A 24,287-nucleotide genomic window follows, 5' to 3' on the forward strand; every position below is an offset into this window, starting at 1 on the left:
TGAAGTATACCGTCAACTTCCTCACTGCTTTCCCTGCCTCCAATCCGTTTTCCTAGCAGCCAGCAGAGGGCATTCTCTAAAACGCAAATTTGACCAAATCTGAAGGCTTCCAGCAAAATAAAGGCGTTGGATAGAACGGGAGTTATAAAAGACCGACCCAGACATCTGTATAAAAGTTATCATTATGTTCCAGAACGAATCTGGGAAATATTTCTGGTGTCCGTTAAAATAAAGTTATTGTACCCCAAATGTAATACAACTCAGCCTTTTCAAGTTCTCCCAGATAAAGCCTGCCTTTCAAATGCCCAACTCCCGATCTCCCTCTCCCTTCGCATGGCTACATAGTAATTTCCCTTTGTTTTTCCTTTATCTCTATGCAAACTCCTCGGCCTGAGCTATCCTTCCCTGCCTTCTCTCCCAGGCTCAGTTCCAGGGACCCTGCCCCCTCCCAAAGGACAAAAGAGCGCTTTTGCATGATCGGGATGTGATGTCGGATCGATGTCGTTTTTCTCGTACTACATGCGAACGAGAAAAATGGATTCCTCTGGCTCCGGCACACCCAGCTCACACTAGGCCCAAGGAAAGGTTTGACGCACTACAAATAAAAAGATGAATCACTGAATAAAAGGATGTTCTCGGGCGCCGGGCGCCTCTGCGCGTGCGCCAGAAGGGAAGGTGGGACGCTCTCTGGTACCTGGCTGGGTCCATTGCTGCCGCGAGTGGGAGGGGCTTCCACAGCCTCGCCCTGTCATTGGCCGGGACGGCCCGCATTGAGCTGACGCAACACCTCTGCGGCCCAGCCGAACTCGCCCCCAGCCAGTCGCATCCCCGCAGCTACCATCTTGCAGGTCACTGCACAGCCTAGCTGGGCTTCGTCCGTGTGTCTGTGGGGACACTGGCCGCTGGGGACGGCGCACCAAGCGGGACAAAAGACTCGAAGTGGCACTTTGAATTTGCTCAGAACTTTATTCGGGTTACCAGGGTTCACAGGGAAAGAGGCGGGGCTTCTGGGGGAGGGGGACAGGAATACCGCAATGGTGAATTGGCCTTGCATAGACACCGAGGCGGGCTAGCGGGCACGGCGGGAAAAGGAGAGGGTTGGAGAGAGAGGAGAGAGACTTGGGAGAACAGGGCGGCAGCAGAGCCTCCAAGGCCACTGCGTGGCTGTGACGAAGGCCACAGCAGCCCTCCCCGCGTCAGGAACAGGGTGTCCACTCCACACAGTAGGGGGAGAGGGGCTGGTGCTAACACTAACAAGAAGGGGGATAGAGGGGCCCTAACAAAGGCATCACAATAAACACTTTTAGCAGCACACAGAAACCTGCAGATGAGGAGGACCAAAAGAAGGGGGAATCCCCCTTTGCCTCTCCCCAAAATAAGAACTCTGCAATTACTAAACCATAAAAATAAACTTTAAACCCGTGTACGAAGTCGGTCACCCCCCAGAAGTGCAATGTGGGGCCGCGCGGCCCTAGCTGAGGGGGAGGGCAAACGGGGGACGGGGACATAGAGAGGCGACCCCCCCCAAGGGTAAGACCTTTATCCGGTTTTCCCCCCCTTCCCCAGAGGGGTGGACCAAGCGTTTGGGATATGAAGCACCTCCTCCAAGTCGGAGTCTTCCCAGTCTTCCCCTCCTTCCCAGTTGTCTTCGCTTCCTTCCTCCTCGTAGCTTCCTTCCTCCTCGTAGCTTCCTTCCTCCTCATAGTCGGCCACATGGTGCTTGCTCCCTGCTTGGGGAGAGAGAGGCAAGGAAGGGGAAATGGGGGAATGCGGTTAGATGGGCAGGTACCTTTCACTCTAATAGGGAATACAGCCCAAAGCCAAGGTTTTGGGGGGCCTGGGACCACTCGCCAAGTCTCTGCTTGGAACAAGCCACCAAATGTGTGTGTATGAACGCCAGCAAGAGAGTGAGGGGGAGAGGCAGGAAGGCGGGGAGGGCTCCCTGCCTCTGTCCTGCCAAAATTGACAAATCTCTGAAAGTAGCTTTTTCTCCCCCGTGTATTTGTCAACGTGGGTATCTTCCTGAGCTCTAACCTCGGCTGAACAAACCTTCTATTCATCCCCAGGCAGCTCCCTCGCTTCTCTCCCCCAGTCTGATCTAAACAGGCCCCAGTCTGTCTTCTTCAGCCCAATTCCCCACCCCCACTCCAGGACTGGGCAGACAGTTCTGCCTCTCCTTCTTGAAGAGAAGAGATGCCACCAAGTGGGAAAGGAAGAGGACTGACAAGTCCCTCCATTTCCCTACCCTACCTTACCTGAAAATATGTCTAGATTGAGGCTACTCACTCAATGCCTCCTTCCTTGGTGCCCTGGCCCTTCCCTAATGGAAGTTTGCCAGGAACTCCATGGCCAAAATCCCCAGTAGTTGGTATTCCCACTCCCTCCACCTCCTCCAGGGGCCTGTTTCTCTTCTGTCTGCCTACAGCCAGGCTCAAGCACCTCCTCTTGCCAGTCATCCAGGCCAGACCCAAACCGGGGAGTCACCTTAAATACCGCTGTCTCCCTTAAGAACCTGCGTGCACCCTTCCTCAGCCTTTCCGAAAATGCATTCTTTGATAAGCAATAAGAACAATGGCTTCTGTGATCCAAAAGTTTGGGAAATGCTGGGTTCCTCTAAGTTAAACAGGGTCTTTTTTTTTTTTTTTTTTAACAGCAGGACTTCTCAGAACATTTAAAGTGCTAATGTACATGTGACTCTACAAGAAAATATTACTGTATGCAGTATTTCTCATCATATTTGACCACTGAACCCTTCTGTGAGCAGCAGCTTTCAGAACTGGTGAAGGGTCCTCAGGAGACAATTTTGGGAACTCTGCTTAACACACTATGCACTTTCACCCTTCCAGGTCCTTGTTCACGGGATCCCTTCCACCAGGAATGCTCCATAATGCTCCTCAGTGGGAAGCAGCTTCCAATTCAAACATCACCTCCTTTCTCTAGCTTTCCTCTTCCCCACTCTTGAGGTAGAATTAGCTGTTCCCTCCTCTGGGAGGAGGACACTGTTCACTTCACTCTGGGCTCCCCAAACAAGCCTAGGAGTTCCCAGAAAGTCAGGGCTAGGTACAGAGTGTGCTGAATTGCAATGTGTTTGCCACTCCCCCCACCCCCCTTCTCTGTGTGTGAACCTGTCCTTTTTGGTTTTCCACCCACTCTCTCCTATCTTTGTCTACTCTTATTTGTCTTTTGCTGTTATAACCTATGTACCCATTACCTAGAACTGCATTGTGTTTTTGGTTTTGTTATATTCTAAAGTTAAATGTTCCCTTGTTTAAAAAAGCTGCACAGAATGCTTTTTCTTTCCTCCATAAGATCAGATAGTGTTCATGCCTTAATACCCTGGCCCTGGCTAGATTTTCTCTGAGAGAAGAGAAGGGAAGGAAGACAAGAGAAGGTCTAGCTCACCTTCCCCACTGCTCTCCTCTTCTTCCTCCACTGATTCTTCTGAGATGATCTCTACCTCATCCTCATAGTCATACTGGTTGGTGCTGTTTTTCTGATCCTTGTCAAGGTCTTGAATGTCATTCTTGTAATACTCAATGTCTCTGTCATCATCATCGCTGCCCTCATTGTCACCTTCATTGCCATCATCATCACTGCCTTCATTGTCACCTTCATTGCCATCATTATCTTCATCATCACTGCCTTCATCTCCTTCATTGTCACTGTCACTGCTGTCTTGGTTGTTGCCACTGCTGCCCTGGTTGCCACCTTGGAGGCTCTTGTCACCATCAGCGTTCTCATTGTTGTCTTCAGGGTTCTCTTCGTTGTCATTAGGGTATTCACTGTTGTCGAGATTCTCATTGTCATCGATGTTCTTGTTACTGTCTTTGAGGTTCTCGCTGTTGTCATCAGGGCTCTCGTTGTCATTGGCACTCTCATTGTTGTCAGTGGTCTCAGTGTCATCAGCAATCTTGTTGGGGTTCTCATTGTGGGCAGGGCTCTCATAGTCACAGAGGTTCTCATTGAAGTCAGTTATCTCATTGTCAGTGGTCTCGAAGTAGTCAGTGGTCTCCATGAAATCAGAGATCTTGATGTCATGAACGGTTTCATTGTCGGTGGTCTCATCAATGTCTGAGATCTCGCTGAAAATATCTTCCGCTGCATAATGGTTGTTAGTGTCTTCCATGATCACCACCTCATATTCATGCTTGATTTTCCTGTGGGGAAGCCTGCGGTTGATGGGAGAGGGTGAACCCAATGCAGACACTGAAAGGTGGTAAGTAACTGGGGAGGCAGTATGCTACGAGGGCTCCCAGGGACAAGGCTGGCGGGGGGGGGGGGAGAGTCCCATTTCTCCCCCTGTGTAACCTCAGGCCATTTCTGGGCATAATTCCCTACTTGTAAAATATATTGCACTGGATTATCTCAAAGATCCCTTTTGTGTGTGACGCTAATCTAGTCTTTGTCCCCAACAAACCACCTCTCAGCCACCAAACCCTCTTCACCTTTCCTTCTCTTCTTGCTTCTTTCTGTTCGCCCTGTAGCCCCCTTCTCTCATGTAGTAGCGTACAGGGTTAACCCACAGGTCATTCTTGATAATCTGTTGAAAGAGAGAGGAGAAGGGAGAACAGAACCATGAGTACGAGCCCCAGACACTACTCTCAATTCCCCAGGCACCCAGGGGTAAGTCTAGCAAGGCCTTCTGTCTGGCAATGTCAGGAGGGGCCCCACCTCAGCAATCCTGTCACCCTCTGGGAGGCTGTGGTCAGAGAACCAGCTGAAGAAGCTCTGCCTGGTGTCCTGATTCCTGTACCTGTGGGACTGGGGTTCCTGGCCCCGGTGCCAGCGGATAGGGGTGGAGTGAGACACCAGACGGCCTGTGCAAGGAGAGGACCTTATAGAAAGGGGACTAGACAAGGATACTTGAGAGGGCATGGATTTATCCTGGGACTGCCTCTTACCCAAGCGGTTACGTTGGAACTCCTTGACGATCACCATGTTTGTAAAGTAGGGGTTTGTCTGGAAGTACAGCTTCATTTTGTAGCCCATGGAGATATGTCTGAGATCCTGTACCTGCTCAGTGTGGGGGTAATGGTGGAATCTGTCCCCTCCACACCACGGCCCCTCCCACTTACCCCCCTCACCTCCAAGGACCAGATTCCTTGCCTGGTCCTACTTAAAAATGTTTCTTTGGCCTGACCTGCAGGTTGGTCAAGTAGCGGAAAATGTCTTCATCACGTTGGTTGATCAAGATTGAAATTCTGGGGTGGTTGAGGAACTGATGAGTGGAGCAGTTTAGGTCAAGGATTGACTGTTCAATGAGAGGGGAGGCAGGGAAGGTCAGACAGGGGCTGGAGAAGGATTCCTTCTGTGTTCATGTGATGTGTATAGAGCAAGTGGGTCATGAGGTATGACCTGTACTTTTATTTCCATGATACCCTCTATGTAGTGAGAACCTGTTTATGCAGTGTTAAACCTCTGCATTAGGTGCCCTTGCCACAGTTCATATTTGCTGTGTGTCTGGGTGCTGAGGGTCTATGTCCATATGATGTTTGTCTCTGGGTGCTGAAGGCCTGTGTCCAGGTGATGCTATATCTGGTTGCTGAGGACCTGTGGCCACATGACACTGTATGTGTGGGTGTTGAGGGTTTGTGTCCACATGTTGTGTGAAAGGCTTTGAAGGTTTGTGTCCAAGTGATACTGTGTGTCTTTGTGCTGAAGACCTGTGATACTTGGTAGAAGGGTGTCAAGGGTCTGTATCCATGTAATCGTGTTAGGATGTTAAACCCATGTGTTCCTTACATGTTACATGTATGTATGTGTCCCCAGAGATAAGCTTAACAATAACCAATAATGTATGGTATTCTTCCTACTCTCCCTTTTCCTTTATTTAACTCCTTCATCTTTATACCTAGGTATTTCCTCTCCTGACCTTTCAGTGGCTCCAGCCCCTCTTTAGCCCCCTTCCCTTCAATGCAGGGCGCTCCAGCCAGGATTGGGGTCTTCTAGTGTCTAAAGCAGAGTCCTAGGTTTGTAGAGCCCTGTGTGGCTTAGGCACCCTTTCTGGGCAGTTTCTCTGCTGTGTGCTCTTCCCCTCCCTCTTCACTGACTGAGTCAGTTCACCTTGTGTATGCCTCTCCCCTCTTCATTTCACCATCTCTGGTCCAATTTCTCTGCTGTGTGCCCCTCTAAGACCCTCCCCCTCTCACAGTCTGTAATCCATTTTTTTTATGCTATGCTCCTCCTCTCCCTCTTTCCCATCTGTGGTCCAGTTTTTATGCTGTGTGCCCACCTCCACCCTTTATCAACTCCAATCCAGCTTCTCTGCTGTTTTGCCCTCCTCTTTCCATCCCTTGTCCACCCAATCTAGTCAGTTTTCCGATAGAGGACCCACCTCCATCCCTAGCCCTCACCCACACATTTTCACCCTTTCTGTCCTTTCCCCACCACCCCCTTTCTGTCATGGGCTTCTGGCCCATGAGTATCGATGAGAAGGATACTGCTTTGACCCAGAAGCCTGGGATATGCTGGATGATAAGGTCTCTGCGCTCCAGGAAGGGTCTTCGCATCTGGATGAACTTGCGCTTGAGACGGAGGAAGGCCTTGTCTGCCTTGATGTTCACCACCTCCAGGTCCAGTTGAATGCTCTCCAGGGCCTGCAGGATGCTCTCCATCCCCTCGACATTTCTCTCTGTGCTTCTCTTCTTTGCCTTCCTCTGCTTCCTCCTCCTCCTCCTCCTCCTCCTCCTGCTCCTCACAGCTTCTTTCTCATCCTCATCCTCATCTTCCACTATGATGACAGCCTCTTCCTTCCTCTTTGGGCCCACTAACCTCTGGGACCCCCACCCCTCTGCGCTACAGGTTTCTAGGGCCTTCTCTCCAGCAAGGCTGCTGGGCTCAATAACCTGAAAGTGAATTTCCAGGCTTCCCCCGGAGGCCTCGGAAGGGGGGAATGTTTCCAGGCTCCCTGTGTGGGGGGGTGCCTCCCCGTACCCTGACTCGGTTGCAGGCTCCCAGCCGGGACCCCCAGCGCCCAGGGTGAAGTACGCGCGGATCCCTCCCTCTTCGAGAATAACATAGGGCGGCGGCGGGGGCAGCGCGGGGTCCAGTCCCACCCCTCTCATGTCAGCCAGCACCTGTGCCGCCTCGGTTTCCTCCTGGAGCCTTGGGCGCTGCTGGGGTGGAGGCAGGGGCAGTCGCCAGAGCGGTGGGGGGGGCGGGGGCGGCGGCGGGTCCCGCTGAGGGGACCGGGCGCTGCTCAGGCGGCGGGTCTTGGACGGAGGCCCCTCGTCTGGGCGGTCCATGGTGACCGCGTTCACACAGCTCAGGAGATCGCACTCACCCCTTTGCTCTCAGCCGCGTAGTCGCAGCGGGTCACAACTGAAGCAGAGCCGCCGCGCCTCACGCAACGCGCTCCGCTCGCTCCCTAGCTCTGGCGTTCCCTTCCACAGCGCATGCCCTGCTCCCTCCGCGCCAATCGCCGAGGCCCCGCCCACTCCTTGACGCAAGGGGCCCACTCTGCCTTGCCATTGGCTGCTGGCTGTCGCGGCGGCGCTCGCGATCCATCGACCCCTGCCCGTTTTCACGCAATCCGCTTGCCAACACCACACATCATCGCTTTCCGATTGGCTCCCCTCGGACCAGCCAATCATAGGGCTGACTCCTTCAGCGACGAGAGGGAGCCTGCAGGGCGATTGGCTGCGAGGAAAGCTAGGAAAAGAAGCCCCTCTCCCTTATCCTGCCGCCGTTTTATCCAGTGGGAAAAGTACCAGTGGTTCTGAAGCCCAAAAATCAAGATGAAAAACGAACGCAGGCGCTGAGCGGGATGTGCTCAAATAAGATGGGGAGAGCCTCGCTATCGTTCCCTTCGCCCCCTCCCCTCAGCGACTACGCACTTCTCGTATCTGCCCCTCCCCCATCCCCCGCCTCTGCCACCGGGGTGAACTCTGCTGTAGCCCCTTAGGGCTCGGGCTGCCCTATGGGCGCCTGCAATTTGGGCACCCAGGACTTTTGGTTTAGGGGCCGGGTTTTGACGTGGCGTTTTCCGTCTCTGCAAAATGGCCTTAGAATAATTACACATAGCAAAAGTAACTTCCTCTGCGTCATAAAAATGATTGTGATTCACTTCAGGTGCTAGATTTTTCTAGAACTTTCTATGTCTTCATCTACTAAACATTTCTCCTTTCCCTCCTTTCTTTTCCCTTTCCCTAGGGTATACTGTTGTTAATCTTATTTAAAGGGTTTTTTTTTTTTTTTTTTTTTGACCAGAGATGGATGGTCTTTTCTGAGGCGTGATGGTGGAGTTCTGGCTTTGGTTTTGGGGTTCACATCACTGGTGTGCCCCTCACTTGGTAACCCTCACCGAGGCACTGCCCCTCTCTGAGCTTCAGTTTCCTCTCTAAATTAGGCGTCCCTGAAGAGAGGTGTAGGTAACTGCCCACTGTATCCTTGTGGTAGCAGAGAATTGGAGGCAACCTAGGGATCCATCACCAGGGGAATGGATAAGAAAAATGTGATACATGTTTAAGATGGACCACTAGAATGAATCGATCTATGTACAGCAACATGCCTGGAGCTCTCAAAAACAGAATGTTGAGTGAAAAAAGAAACAGAACAAGATTTATAGTACAATACTGTTTATGTAAATTAAAACACAATACCACATATTTTTCACAGATACACATATATGTAAATAAACACATGAACGGTGAATTGGAAGGACACACATTAAATACACGAGAGTGGGTGCCTATGGGGGGAGGGGAGGATGGGATCAGGGATGGGTGATGAAGGGGACAAAACAAAACCAAATAAAGAATAAAAGAGCTTCTCATGGGCCAATGATTATATAGTGTGCCAAGAACTGAGGCATATGGTCAACTCAATTCTGTGCACCTGAGAGAATAAATAAATAAATAAAGAGTAAATTAATTGAGTGCCCAGGGAGCAGGCTGGCTGGGTAGATTCCAAGGCTTGGGTTTTTTCCCCCCTGTGACATCCCAACCTCTCAATTTAGTCAAAGCTGACCAAAGTCCCAGCTGTATACAGTGGACCTGTAGGAAGGGCTCCCATCCCAGACTGAGCAATCCCTCCAGAAGCCATTACTTTGTGGGGGACATTTCCTAACCCCATTGGATCCCCCCGTATTTGATCCCCAATTCCCAGTCCCCATTCTCAATGGTGGTCCAATTTCAGGAATACCTTGTTTGAGTTTGGGTGAGGAGACAAGAGATGGGCTGGGAATGGTACCTGGGGCTCCGGGCTTTGGGAGATGGGGTTCTCAAGTACCCTGCTTCCCCTTCTCTCCCTGCCCTGTGCTCAGAGCCTGGGTCAAGGCAGGATGAGCTTTTGAGATGGAAGTCTACCCTCCTGCTGCATACATCTGTACAGTTTCCAACTTACATCTCCTGACCACTCTACTGCTTGCGGCAGGCGCATACTCTAGCTTGTCTCCTCTCAGCTAGGTGCGTGTGTGTTGTATACGTCTCCACATGCATTTGCTCACATGTGTGCAACAGGCAAGTTTTCCTCAGGTGTGTGTCCCCACAGAGAATCACAGAGACACATACTGTCTCACTCAATCATACCTCCCCACATGTAGTCATGCAGACAAGACACACACACACACAGACACACACACACACACGGACACACACAGTCAGAAAGAGAAAACATCCAATATAGCATTGTTCATTTCAGTTTTTCCATTTACAAAATCCAATGGTGAATCCAGGCAGTTAGAAAAAAGAAATGGAGGAAAACCCTCCTGAATGTACCCTATCTACCCCCACCCCCTTGGTCTTCCCACCCCACCCCCTCGGAAAGGCACCCCCATCACTATCACTGAGAGAACAGAACCCCCCCCCCCCCACTCCCAGCCTCTCAGCCACTCTGGCCTGCCTTTCCAGGGCCACTCAACAGCCAGGCTCATTAATGTCTCTCCTGTCTAGAGTGCCTTCCCCATTCCTTTTGGGTCAAGGCTTCCCTAGTTCTGGGGCTGTCTTGGGGTAGGGAGGGAGCTTAGAACAGGGACTTCTATAGGGAAAGGAAAGAGGAGTGGATAAATACAGATCTCCACCCTCCCTCCAGAAAATGAGAGGGAGACAGAGAGCCTGGGCAAGATGAGGCAAAGGAGTTCCATCTTGGCTTGCCAATCCACAAAACTGGCTTTGAAGTAAGCCCAGAGTGGACTCTGCCCAACGGAGGGAGACTTGGGGTCTCCCACCTGGAGAATCTGGCTACAGTGTGCTGCACTTCGGGTGTAGGTAGGGGGAGAAGGGCTGGTGGGAGGAAGGACATTTGGGGTTGAGGGCCCAGAAAGCCAAGGGCCACCAAGGAGGGGCTTGAGGCCCCTGAGACGTGAGGGGGAAAAAAAGAGGTCAGATAGGAATGGACTCAAGTCCAAAGTGCCTTGGAGTTTGTACAACTATCAGTTAGCAAAGCCCAAAAAGAAATTTCATCTTCAGAAGATTAGGGTAAACCCAGGAGACAATTCTGGAGTTGAATTCAGCTCTGACCCCAGACTCTGGGGTCCAGCTACTCTAGGGAGTTTGGCTCCCTCCCCACACCTCCCTGGGGGGCTGCTCCTTGCTGTATGGCACCCACATCAGCCCTAGTGAGACTAGAGTGGATTTCTATCCTCGAGAAGAAGAGTTGGGGGCAGGGATCCTGGAGGCAGCACAAGAGAAGGCAGCCAAACTTGGGTCTCTTCAGCTTGAGGATTTAGTTCACATCCTCTTCTTCACCTAGCCTGGGCCTGTCCTGGGAGCCCTTCTCCCTGCCCTCTTGGCTTCTCAAACAGAGGTTCAAGAAACACTTCGGAGGTCTGGACGTGGTAGGGAGGGAGAGGAAACTGGGCTCGGGACCAGGGTTAGCCTAAAACAACATTGCACACAACATAGCAATTAAAACATCCCTGCTCCCTGGGGACCCTCCATCCCCTTTGGTCCCTCTTATCAACAGCCTTGGATCAGTTTCTCCCTAAACATCCAGGCCTTGCTAAAGGACTTGAAGGGGAGGGTGCAAGGGAGCAGAAGGGGCAATAAGAGCTCTGGAAGTCTATTTTACAGGACAAATTTCCCCCTTCTGGACAATGTCAGAAGGAGAGACATTAAAGTAAGAAAGCCTGCCTCCTCGGTTGTTACTAGAAAAACCTGCGTTTTCAGTTTTGTTTTCTTTTTCTGAATTGTCACTTCTGAGAGAGAAAGAAAGAGAGAGAATGAGATTGTAGAAGTAGAGAAGGAGGCGGTGGAGATGGGCCCCCAAAACTAGAAACGCCTCTTTCCCAGACCCCCACCTGGTCCCCCACCCTGGGGAGGTGTTGACAAAGGTGCCTAGATTATGGGTGGTCAAGGGGCTGGGGCTGGAGCTCAGAAAGGAAGGCTCCTGTGTGGGGCCCCAGCTTTCCTTTGCTGTTCGCCTCATCATGGTGGCCTTGACTTTCTCCCTGCCTGTCTGCCTACCAGCCTGCTTCACATGACACAGTAGGGTTCTCTGGGAGCTGGTGCACCTCCTGTGCTCCAGCAGGGGGCGTGAGTCCTCAGGCACTTCTTGAGGTCCTTGTTGAGCAGGAAGCAGACGATTGGGTTGACGGCAGCCTGGGCGAAGCTCATCCAAACAGCAGTGGCCAGGTAGCGGTGGGGCACAGCGCAGGCTTTCACAAACACTCGCCAGTAGCAGGCCACAATGTAGGGTGACCAGAGGAGCAGGAAGAGCAGTGTGATCGCGTAGAACATGCGGCCCAGCTGCTTTTCACCCTTGACCTCGTCCATGCCCAGCAGCCGCCGGCTGGCTGCATGCCCATTCTGCCGGATACCCAGCAGGGTTGGTGGCATGGGCCCACGGCCAAAGCCGGCGATCCAGTTGGCAGCAGCCTGGCCGGTGGCCCCAGGGCCATGGAATGTCCAGTTCTGGCTGATGGCTGGCACCATCTGCACTGGCTTCATCTTGCGGTGACGATACTCGAAGAGGAGTAGCTTGCCATAGACAGCATGTGTGGCTGCCATGAGCACAGCCAACATAAGCATGAAGCCTAGCGTGTCATTGGCCTTGAAGTAGCGATGCTCAAAGATGCACTGGTCCTCCTCCCGGATAAACTTGTAGGTGCCCACGTCGAAAACGGGTGGGAAGGCCATGGCCACAGACAGGGTCCAGGCCATGCAGATGACAGCTGCGCATGTCCAGAGTGTCATGCGCTTGGCATAGAAGCGGTGGTGGGCGATGGCCATGTAGCGGGTGACGCTGATGCAGAACAGCATGAAGGCTGCATGGAAGCAAAAGAGCACAGCCATAAAGGCCACAATCTTGCAGCTGAGCGCACTGAAGGTCCATGAGGAGCCGTGGCGCACAGAAGCCAGCACAAAGGGGAAGCAGACGGCAGAGCGTATACCATCGGCCAGGCACAGGTCCAGCAGAAAGTAGTAAGGAGCCTTGTGCAGAGCACGCTCCTTGAGCACCAGCAGGGACAAGATGGCGTTGCCTGCCAGGCTCACGCACATGATCAGTCCCAGCAGCACCAGCTTCACATAAGCCGACGCTGACGGTGGGGATAGTGCGCCGCTCACCTCCTCGGGCTCTCCAGTGGTGTTGGCCATACTGAGGGGGGAGAGGCCACTCCCAACCCTATGGGGTCAGCCAGTCTAGTACTCGATGGGCCCTGGGGGACTCCATCAGTTGTCCTGCTGGGCTGCGCCTGCAAATGGGGACAGTGCAGGAGACACAGACGCAGAGAGACAGAGAGATGAAGGCAGGAGAGAGACACACAGAGAAAAACACACATAGACACACAGAGACAGAATGGGAAAGAACAAAGAGATAGAAAAATGGCAACAAAGATTTAAATGGGTAAAAACTGACACAGTAACGAAGGGGATGAGAAAGAGTGGCGAGAGAGAAGAGAGAAAAATAATAAGAGACAGTTGGAAAGGAAAGGTGAGGAAGAAAGAGAAAAGACAGGGTTAGTGTGTCTACAAACTCACCCCGCTTACTCCCCTCTGGTGTCAAGCCTGGCCCCTGGCCCACTCCTGCTGCTGCTCTCTCCTTGCTGTGTGAGGTTGCTTCATCTCTCTGGGGGTCCTCGGTTACCTGCTTCCTCCACTGGTGGGTTTGTGGGGCGGGGATGTTGGTGTGGCTCTTCTTCCCCTTTATGAAACCCATAGTAAAAAATGCACTTTACATCACAACCCAGTACACATACATGCACGCACACACGGCCCAATCACAAGTTTCACAAACTAGTACTGATCCTATGTGTAATGTACCCACTTGTTTCTATTCTATTTCATGTATTTTTTCCTTACTTTTTATAATGCTGGTAGCTGCTCATTAAATAGATTGCTTTATTCATGATCAGGAATGTACTTTAGCATGCTCGAGGAGCAGCAGGAAGACTAGGGTGGCTGGAAAGGTGCGAGTGAGAGAGACAGTGGTGAGGACACAGGTGTCCAGGGCCAGACTGTGTGGGGCTGCAGGCCACCATGAAGACTTTGGTTTCTATTTTGGTGAGGTGGGGAGTATGTGTGAATATAAAAATGTAGGTATGCTTGTGCATATTCAATCATTCATTGAAAAAATATTTATTGAGCATCTACTGTGTGCCAGGCACTGTTCCAGGCACTGGGGATACAGCTGTAAACCAGAGAGATAAAGACCCCTGCCCTTGTGGAGCTGACATTCTAGATAACAAAGAAGAGACGTAGGTGAAGTATAGTAGGTCAGATGATGACAAGTTCCTAAGAATAAACATCAAGGAGGGAAAGGGGATAGGAAGTGCTAGGGGTAGGAGAGGCGTTGCGGTTTTATATGAGGTGGACAGGGAAGGCTTCACGGAGGAGGTGCCATCTGAGCAAAAACCTGCAGGAGGTGAGTGAGTGAGCCATATGGAATCTGGGGGGAAGAGAAGTCCAGGTGGAGGAAACAGCCAGAGCAAAGGCCCTGAGGTGGGACTATAGACAGCACGTTTGGGGAAAAGCAAGGAGGCCACTGTGGGCAGAACAGAGTTAGCAAGGGAAAAGTGGGAGATGAGGGAAGAAGGGTGGTGAGGCCAGATCATGGAGGCCATGGTGAGGACTTTGACTTTTACTCTGAATGAAATGGGAGTCATGGGAGGGTTTTGAGCAGAGGTGAGACATGATATGATTTAGGATTGAACAGAATTCCGCTTGCTGCTGTGGGGAGAACAGATCATGTGAGGCAAAGATGGAAGTAGGGAAACTACTCACGAGGCTGAGAGATAATAGCACCCCAGGCCTCTTTCCCTCCTTTATTTCTTCCTAGAATTTCTCTCTTCTAACACACCATATAATTTACTTTTAAAATACGGTTTATTGTCTGCCTCATCCTATTAGATGAAAGCTCCCCGAGGGCAGGGATTATAGACTCACTCTCCTCCAGAAGAGCACCACCTGGCACATGGTGGGCTCTCAGTGAACATATGTCAAATTAATTGATGAGGGACTAACTGGCCTGGTGGGTCAGAGAGGGCTCCCTGGAGGCATCCAGGTAGGATTTGCTGAAAGAGCAGCCTGAGGAGCCCATCTGGCAGTGGGAGTTGCACAGCAAATCTTGGGGGTAAACAGGAAAGCTCCTGGTGTGTGTGGCTGTGGCAGGGAGTGTGGGGGTTATTAGCCTCATGGCTAGCTTAACATCAGCACAGCCAGGTTAAGCAACTTTCCCCCTTTTTCCCCCTCCCCTTTCCCTTTTCTGCTCCAGGAACTAAGCAGCAAAATTCCTCTTCTGGGAAGGGGTAAACATGACCATTATCATCAAAGGAATGTCTTGTCTTGTGGGCTGCGGTAGCTGGCTTCATAGCTGGCTTCAGGCTGGAGTGCTTTGTGCTGATATAGTAGCCACACTAATTAGAAGCCTATGCCCCAACTGACCAGGTGTTAGCAGACTACAAGGGCTGAGTCACCTTGCATACCACTGATTTTGAAATTGCCCATTACTCTGCCAGAATCCTCAAAGGCTTATAACCCCCTGCTTTCCTTTCTTTGGGGGAACTGATCTGGCTCAGTCTCCCCTCCACGTTAGTGGAATAAAGCTTTTTGGCTGAAATAGCACCTGGCTTGGGTCTCTCTCTCTCCCTTTTCCCCATCTTGCCAAGCCTGACAGGGGTGGGATAAGGGAACAGGGAAGACCTCAGAGGGAAGGCAGAATCTGGAGATGCTCAGGATTACTGTTGGGGCTGGAGATGGGCTGGGGTCAGGGTCAGGGGAGCTTGAGTGGATGTCTTTCTACCCTTTCCCTCCCAGGAAAAGTCGCCTCTCTGCACTGTTTCCCAGTTCAACCCAACCTGGCCTGTCACATCCACCTGGGGCCAGGCTTTTTTGATGGCTCCCCGAAGTCTCAGAGCCAGTGTCAGTAGGCCACGAGAGGGTGCTAGAGCAGGGGCTGGGGAGAAGTGGGGTTAGTGAGCCCTCTTTCAACCCCTCAAGGCCTGATAGCCCCCTCAGAATGGTGGAACAATGCACAGCTGGGTGTGTGTAAATGTGCACACACACACTCAGTCTTGAGGGGAGGGGAGGCAGGGGGAAAGAGACAGAGACAGAGAAAGAATGAATGTAAGGGAGAATCAGAGAGACATACAGGGGATGACAGAGAAGGAGAGAGGTGTGTGTGTGAGAGACAGACAGATGAAGACATAGGAGGGAGAAAGAGAGAGAGTGCGCGCGAGAGAAACCAACAGAGAAAGGGGAGAGAGCCTTACACACAGAGTGTAAGAGATAGAAAGAAACAGGAAGGACTGGCCAGTTAACTCAGCTGGTTAGAGTGCGGTGTTACAACACCAAGGTCAAAGGTTCGGATCCCCATACTGGCCAGCCATCCTCCCAAAAAAGAAAGAAAGAAAAAAAGAAATAGACACAGAAAGGAGAGGAAGAGTGAGAATGAGAGTGAGCAAAAAGAGACGGAGACACAGACATGCAGAAAAAGCATGACAGAGAAGAGAGTAAAATAGAGACAGAGATAGAGAGATGGAGGAGGGAGGAAGGGAGGGACAGGGGGTGGAGAAATAGAGGGATAGCACTAGGAATGAAAGAAAGATATGGAATAATAAGAGAGAGCTGGGGGTGGGGAGTGAGAGACAGAGAGGGGAGCTGGGGAAAGACAGAGGTAGAGAGAGACAGAAATAAAGATGGAGATAGGGAGACACCGAGCGACACACCAAGACCCAGAAGGTGGATAATGTGTAGCCCAGAATTTCAGTGACAAGGAAAACTAAAATAATAAAACAAAAACCAAAAAACTACAGCAGCAAGCAAACAAAACCCCGGTGTTGCCAGGAAAGCTGTGGAGAGATTCTGTAAGTGAGGAGAGGACTCTTCTGAGCACAGACTGGCAGCCACAGCCTGGGCCCAGCTGAGGCTAAGGACATGTGCACATGAACAGAACACATGCACACCTGCTGCTGCCCAGACACCTGCATGAACCCACACACAGCCTACTGCTATGGAGATGGCAGACAGCAACCAAGTCACACGTGGAGACCATGCATACACACATAGAGAGAGGCAGAGGTATGTCTTGCACTCTGCCTCGTTCACACAGGTACACAATATATCCTGCTTAAGCACCAGTGCTTCCTCCTCACCAAAGGCATTACTGCCCCCTAGAGAACATTTTGGAAATTTGTAGGAGCATTTTTGGTGGCCACAATGCTGGAACGTAGGGTGTCCTTCTAACATTTAGGGGTCCAGGGCGAGGACATTGGCCATCCAGTGATATGCAGAGAAGTCCCACACAGACAACATATGTCCTGCATCCCGTAGAACTTTGGACTTCTAATTAACCGAACCTAGAATCTAACCCTATTTCACAGATAAACACTTTTTCTCCTGGTTTTGTTTATTTATTTATTATTATTATTATTACTTGGTGGCTGGCCGATATGGGGATCTGAACCCTTGACCTTGGTGTTAAAACACTGTGCTCTAACCAACTGAGCTAACCGGCCAGCCCTCTCCTGGTTTTAATATACCCTGAATTATTCAGGAATGTGGCTGTCATGTAAGTTAAGAGGAGACTGTCCTTTGGTTTGTGGTGCACTTTCTTTGGAGTCGTTCACTATTTTGGAAAATCTTACCCCCAGTCATTTTCCTACACTTCTGTCTGACTTTCCCCCTTCCCCTAAATCCATATTTACTCATTACAAGACTTTACAAGCCTCTAATTACTTCTTTGGATCTTCTGGGGAGCTTCACACTCAAGTATTTACATATTCAACTACAAATTATTTTCTTATAAATCACTTTCCTTTTATTTCTTATTTGTATTATGGTTAGTAGAATATGGATACTGTATAAAATACTATATAGATTTTCTTTTGAAATTACATGTGCAGAGAGAATACATTATCTGAGAACTTCCTGTCCAGATAGTAAAGGGGTGTCACAAAACTTCTGTTACATAAAAGAAGGCGTTGGGTATGGGAGGGCTAAGAATTGCTCATCTACACAGATGCACTTAGACACACACGCACACATGCAATGGCCCACGAAACCACATTCATTACTCCCCTAACACACACAAAGATGAACTCTCAAACACCAACAGAAAGATACACGTGAGAAAACCTACTCAGATACATTGTCACACGCACACCGACACATATATACCCATTGACTCGACATACCTGGTTATTCAAATCCTCTCATATATTCAAACTCTCAACACAGATGTGTACACTGTGGCATATCTATATCATCATATATACAAACACTGTTATACCCATTGACACTCAGATTCAAATTCATTTACATATGCCAGCATGCTCACATGCCCTTGAACCCTGACACATGTACACCCCCCCACACACACACACAGAATCCCCCTCAGATACCTACAGCTATGTTTGCATGGAGAAAATAATGAGCAAGTAAAAAACTGCTCACATATACACACACACTCCCACAGAAAGAGATTGATTCAAACCCTCTCACAGAGATTAGGCACACTCGCCAACACAGATATGTACATCCTGGACATGTACACACACACCCATTCACATACACACTCTCACGCATGCACAGATGTGTAACAGCTCCAACACACACATACACACACACAAACACTTTAGCAGTGCAAGTACAACCAAACACAAAGATAAAAATCGCCCGTGTATACAGACACTCTCTCACACAGACACCTACACATAGGCAAATGTGTGTACACATACAAACTTGCTCACACACACACACAGATACACTTACTGATAATACACATTCTGCAACAGGTATACTCCCCAAGATAAACCCGCTCACGTGTGCAGATCGACTAATTCCTGAATATATAGGTATAGGTGGAAACACAAGCAGAGCTGCCCAGCTGGTGGGCATCCGCCCCAGCAGAGGGTCACAGCAAGAATGGCTCCTTGGGGCCATGTGAAAAGGGAGGCCGTAAATGTTTTTGTCATTTCCTGTTGAAGCATCCCAGATAGTCTGATGATTACTTTGCTGCTTGTTTACTATCAGTGAGGTTTTTGGTGTGGCCTATACCTACATGTACAATATTTGCCTTTCTTTTAATTTGATCTTGTTCTTATTTTTCCACAACTTTTTTTCCCACAACAATAGAAGTTGTATAATTGTTGCTATTATGGAATATATAGTATTAGGTGTTCCTAAAGAGAATAGAATTATTTTGTTAATTTCCTTGATTGTTGTTTCTTTATTAAAAAAAACTTATTACAGAATATTTCAAACATAAAAAAGTAGAGGGAATACTGTAAGGAACCTCAGTGTACCCGTTGCCCAGATTCACCAATTATCAATTCATAGACAGTCTTATTTTGCCTATAACTCTGCTCACTTCCCTTCCTTCGCAATATTCTGAAGCATCTCTATTATACCATTTCATCCATAAGTATTTCAGTATCTATTTCTAAAAGATAAGGACTCTCTTAAAAACATTGCAACAATATAATTTATTATTTCTTGGTTTATTTATTGATCTACTTGTGACTGGCATTTGATACTAAAAACTAGCCAAATCTGGTTCTTAGCGGGATTTCATAATTAATTATTATCTTTTGTTTTTAGGTAAAATTACTTGTCAATAAATGAATAAAGCCTGACAATGGTTTCATTGAATTGATTCATTAAAGGGAAATCTAGGCCTTTATGGCTTCGTTTCAGAGTGTTGCTTTCTTAAGAATGCAGAGAAAAATCAGTTTTCATCAGTCACAAAGGTCTGTTGACCCCTTCAATAGGATTGAGCTTTTTTAAGTATCTGGAAGTGCAAATTAAGAAACTGGTATCTTTTATGAGATGGGTTAGAACATTCTTAGATGGAGCTTAACCAGGTAGTGACAGGGTTGCATGATAACCAGTAAAGCTAAGATGCCTCTCCCAGTAGAAAATCACTTTAGCAGTTTGCAGGGAAATTGTCCAAACTATGTTTAGGACCAGTGAGGTAGAGAGAATAGGAAAGGGGCCACTTTCAATTATTGCTATTAAGCAACACACTGTCAAAGGACATGGAGATGACACTAACCTAGAAGATTGTTGAATCAAAAGGGTTTTCATTTCATACTGATGCATCTATGGGTGCTGACTAACTGTGGTTAGTTTATAGTAGTAGTCAGAAACCCTGAAGAGAAATGCAGGAAGCACCAAAATAAACTAAGGTTGAAATATTCAAAGTGATACGTAAATATTTTGAAATATTGTGGAAACTCTGCATAAGTCTGGACTGATGCTGCTGTTCTGAAAGTTCCGAGATTCGTTCACAGAGGAGCCTTCACCTAAGTTTGCCTATAGGTCTATTTTACACAAGAAATGAGGCTAGGTGAATTTAATTAAATCCAAGATACTCCCTACCCTGCATTTCAACTTTCTGTGAACAATTGAGATTACTATACCCTTCTTTGCTGTTTTAAACCTAAGTGTGTAGGGCTTTTGTGAAAAATTTGTGAGCTAAAAGAAACATTTCAGCATTTCTTTGTGAATGATGCTCACTTTTCAGATTTGATGCTTACTGGTTTCAACAAATGGCTTTTTGAGCACATGAATAAAATTATATCGAAAATTTTAAAGACATCCAAAAATATATTGGAGTATACTGACAAGGTTTATGGATTCAAACAAAACTTCAACTTAGAAGTGAGGTCAAGTATGGTTCCCTGGGTGACGTTCACTTGGTGTTACAATTTAAATACTAAAGAAGACATATTAGGATGAGTAGAATAATGTCTGTTTCTACTTAGTGGGAAAGCTTCATCACTTTTTTGAGATACTAAAAATGAAAATTTTCTGTTGGATTCAAAATTCATGAGCATTTGTTACAAGAAATTTCAACACCATATTTGATTTAAAGAAAGGCATTAGATTTAAAGAAGAATCCTCCCTTTGAAGCACAAAATTCAGACTACGAATTATCCAAATTCTGATTATTGGTGAGAAAGGAGTTTTAGTCAGTAAAAAATATACACTCTTTGACCATTTGCTGCCACCTACTTATGCAGGCAGTTCCCTGTCGATGGTGACTACCAAGAGATAGAAGAGATTGTGTAGCTATTTTGAGGATAAAACCTGGGTCTCTGACTGGCCGTGGCAAGAACAAGTGAGTTATAAAAGGGAGGCACGAACAAGCAGTTGTTCCATTTCTTAAGAAAAGTTGGTATGGTGTGAAAGCGCCAGCTGTATTCAACACTAGAAACTGCACCTGATGCTTCAGAGAAACCAAAATGGTATCTGATGACCCCAAAGCTCATGTTTTTGAGGTGAGCTTAGCTGACCTGCAGAACCATGCAGCTACGTTTCATACAAGCTAATCACTCAGGACATTAGGGCAAAACAAACATCAGGTTGTGCCTGAAAGACCTCCATGGAATGGGTCTTATCTTCAAAAACATGCCTTCCAAGATTAAGAAGTGGCAGGCCATGATGTCCAAACTACCTACTGTTATTTGTTTCATTTGCTTTGTTTGGGTTTTCACCAAGAAACGTGATAACTTGATGTAGAAGATCTACGCTGAGAACCAGTAGATTTACCAAATCAAGATTTAAATGACCATAAATAAATCAAATGACCATAAAATAAATCAAGGCAGTCATGATCAAAGGCTCAGAAGAAGTGGGCACAAATTTGGACCACTATGAATTCACACCAGTGAATAAAAAATTTATGTTCTTCTGTGGTTTGAATGTCTCTCCACAAAGTTCACGTGTTGGAAACTTAATCCCCAACGCAACAGTGTTGAGAGCTGAAACCTTTAAGAGGTGATTAGGTCATGAGGGCTCTGCCCTCCTGAACGGATTAATGCCCTCATCTTAGGAGTGGGTTAGTTATTGCAGGATGGGTTCCTGATAAAAGGATGAGTTAAGCCTCCTTCCTCTCTCCTTCTCAGGTGTGCTCTTTTGCCCTTCCACCTTCTGCCATGGGATGACACAGCAAGAAGGCCCTTGCAAAATACAGGCCCCTCAACCTTGGACTTCCCAGCTTCTAAAACTGTAAAAAAACCTCTGTTTTTTTAAATAAATTACCCAGTCTCAGGTATTCTGTTATAGCAGCACAAAATGTACTAAAACATGTTCCTAGAAGTGAGCTCAAGTGTGTCATGAAACAACTATGAAAAGATTTCATTTGACAGTTGTATATAAATTTAATATCTAATAACTCCCCTAAAACTTTGCATTTTTGTTTTTCTTCTTACAATTGTATAGTATGAAGGTACTTTGAAAAGTTCATGGAGAGGCCGACCCCGTGGCTCACTCGGGAGAGTGCCATGCTGGGAGCGCAGCGGCACTCCCGCTGCGGGTTCGGATCCTATATAGGAATGGCCGGTGCGCTCACTGGCTGAGCGTGGTGCGGGCGACACCAAGCCAAGGGTTACGATCCCCTTACCGGTCTCACACACACACACACACAAAAAAGTTCATGGAGGGCTGGCTGGTTAGCTCAGCTGGTTAGAGTGTGGTGTTGATAACACCAAAGTCAAGGGTTCAGATCCCTGTATTGGCCAGCTGCCAAAAAAAAAAAAAAAAAAAAAAAATAGTTAACAGAGAGATTTGCATTATTTTAAAATTCTATTTGCCCATGAAGTTTTTGAAGTACTCTCCCCTCATGTAAAGAAAATGTAAAGAATTTCTTCTCACCAAACCCCAGTACCCCTAAATCCTCTCCAGTTTACTCCATTGTGCCATACAAAGATTTTACTTTCTCTGTGTGCCAGGTTGTGCACGCCCTAACACACTCACATTTAGTCACATTGCATAGAAACCCTAGCTCATACAGCACTTATGTGCACATGGGCACATGTGTACATGGAAGTTCAAATTTGTACTCACATCCTGACTTACACCAGCTGACAAGAACAATCAGGTACACACACACACACACAAACACACACACACACACACACATACACACACACTTAGATATAAATGCCTTTCTATAGAAATACAAGCCTAGGCAGAAACAGATTCACCATTCACATGGGCACTTGCGGACACACATACATACACACCAAATTGCATGGACCTACACACTTTCAGACACAGTCCTGAATGCACAGACATAAGAATTGACATTGAGACATAGATCAAGTCCTGCTCACTCCTACTGATCTAGGCCCTCCCCTGCAAACCAACTGGCTCTTTTTTTTTTTTTTTTTTTGCGTTTTTGTGACCGGTAAGGGGATCGCCACCCTTGGCTTGGTGTCGTCCGCACCGCACTCAGCTAGTGAGCGCACCGGCCATCCCTATATAGGATCTGAACCTGCGGCGGGATTGCTGCTGCGCTCCCAGTGCCGCACTCTCCCGAGTGTGCCACGGGGTTGGCCCTTAAAACCCACTATTTTATACAAAGCCACTCTCACAAGTCCACCCTAGCACACATACATATACACAATCAACAGACATAATCGTGCATATAGGCATATTACTCAAGCTCACAGCTACACATGCAGAGAGGCAAGCAGGCATGTAGAGCAACGCAGACTCATGCATACTCACCCACATAGCCACTGAGGCTTACAAATATAGAGAGACGCAAACCCTCACATGCACACACCCATCCATACCTACACATATACCCACGCAACAACACAAATACACACATCCAAATACATGGCCATATAGACACAAACCCTTTACACACACACACACACACACACACACACACACACACCTGCATCATCATATATAAACCCGGATACTAACCTTTTGACATTTACAGACACTTACAAGAGAGATTCACACACACACATTTACATACTGACCACTACAAACCTGTTTACATGGTCAGATAAAACACACTGGCATGCACACACACGTACACACAGATAGAGGCATGCACACATATACAGACTTACCAGCAACTCAAGTAATACTCACACTCACACAGACACTACATGACCACAGAAACAGGTGTGTGCACTGGCATACATACACACAGGGTCAAACCCGCCTCCTCCGACACATACTTCCTTTCTCACATGCCTGTGGTTTTATATGTACACTGGGACACACAAAAATACAAACCCACTTTCATGCACAAACACACCCTTGCATACACACAGGATATGCTCGTTCTCTTACACATACACATGGACATGGCTAATGGGGGCAAATATGCACATAGAAACCCTCTTGTCACTTGCAGATGGACACATATTGTTACTTACACACTGGCATGGATAATAATGATAGTAGTAGGTAACACCTCATATGACATGGGGAACTCATTACATGCCAGGCACTGTTCTAAGCGGTTTTATGAACTCATCCAATCCTTTATGAACTCATCCAATCCTCTTCCTATGAGATAGCTAGTATTCTTATCCCCACCTCACAGAGAAGGCACTGGGGCTTTGTTGAGGTTAGGTGACTTGCCTAAATCCACACAGCTAATAAACGGCAGAACTAGGATGCAAACCGAGTCCGCTTCCAGAGACGTTGCAGATCCAATTTACTCACATGTAGAAATATGCTCACTTCATACACAAACACAGACATACACCACTCTAGCACAAGCATGTGCACACACAAGCCAGCTCCCATTTACTGACCCACTCGGGTACAAATGTCCACACACACCTAGTCACATGCACAGACAAACATGGACATGTTCACAATCACAGACATTCTAGCAGAGATATATATATACCCTGGAAAAAATATATACATTCATATGCACGCCCACAATCACACACCCTACCAGAACACACACACACTACTGAACACACAAAACATCCAGATACACCACTTTACACCATCCAGATAAATCCGCACTCACGTCTAGATACACCGACATTCTCAGATACATTCCTCACGAAATACAGTCAATGCTCACTATCCAGATACACCCACATGCACACCCCCCAGATTCACTCACATTCACACACTGCACAC

General features: G+C 48.0%; 2 protein-coding genes across 3 annotated transcripts; both read right to left on the minus strand.

Moving 5' to 3' along the window:
- Nucleotides 1-946: 946 nt before the first annotated feature.
- Nucleotides 947-7,394, minus strand: TSPYL2 (TSPY like 2). Of its 2 annotated transcripts, none has more exons than XM_063083524.1 (7): nt 6,441-7,394; nt 5,141-5,218; nt 4,902-5,013; nt 4,672-4,817; nt 4,446-4,540; nt 3,403-4,169; nt 947-1,727 (listed from the first exon to the last, which is right to left on the minus strand). In XM_063083524.1, the coding sequence occupies exons 1-7, from the start codon at nt 7,242-7,244 to the stop codon at nt 1,540-1,542; spliced, it is 2,190 nt and encodes a 729-aa protein (XP_062939594.1). In that variant the 5' UTR covers nt 7,245-7,394; the 3' UTR covers nt 947-1,539. The 2 variants fall into 2 exon arrangements, with proteins under 2 accessions (XP_062939594.1, XP_062939593.1); XM_063083523.1 differs by having other exon boundaries at nt 947-1,730.
- Nucleotides 7,395-11,411: 4,017 nt separating this feature from the next.
- GPR173 (G protein-coupled receptor 173) lies at nt 11,412-12,533 on the minus strand. The gene has a single exon (XM_063083039.1). It carries the CDS (start codon nt 12,531-12,533, stop codon nt 11,412-11,414), a length of 1,122 nt encoding a protein of 373 aa, XP_062939109.1.
- Nucleotides 12,534-24,287: the final 11,754 nt, after the last annotated feature.

The sequence above is a fragment of the Cynocephalus volans genome, chromosome X (assembly GCF_027409185.1).
Source record: "Cynocephalus volans isolate mCynVol1 chromosome X, mCynVol1.pri, whole genome shotgun sequence".
In the NCBI taxonomy this organism is placed as follows: domain Eukaryota; kingdom Metazoa; phylum Chordata; class Mammalia; order Dermoptera; family Cynocephalidae; genus Cynocephalus; species Cynocephalus volans.

What these genes read in the sequence shown, in the direction of transcription:
- TSPYL2 (XM_063083523.1), bottom strand. Translation starts at nt 7,244, where the DNA reads ATGGACCGCCCAGACGAGGGGCCTCCGTCCAAGACCCGCCGCCTGAGC. An exon ending in GCTACTTGACCAACCTGCAG is followed by an intron (nt 5,014 to 5,140) that starts GTCAGGCCAAAG and finishes CACACTGAGCAG; the next exon opens with GTACAGGATCTCAGACATAT. An exon ending in GTTCCAACGTAACCGCTTGG is followed by an intron (nt 4,818 to 4,901) that starts GTAAGAGGCAGT and finishes CTCCTTGCACAG; the next exon opens with GCCGTCTGGTGTCTCACTCC.
- GPR173 (XM_063083039.1), bottom strand. Translation starts at nt 12,533, where the DNA reads ATGGCCAACACCACTGGAGAGCCCGAGGAGGTGAGCGGCGCACTATCC.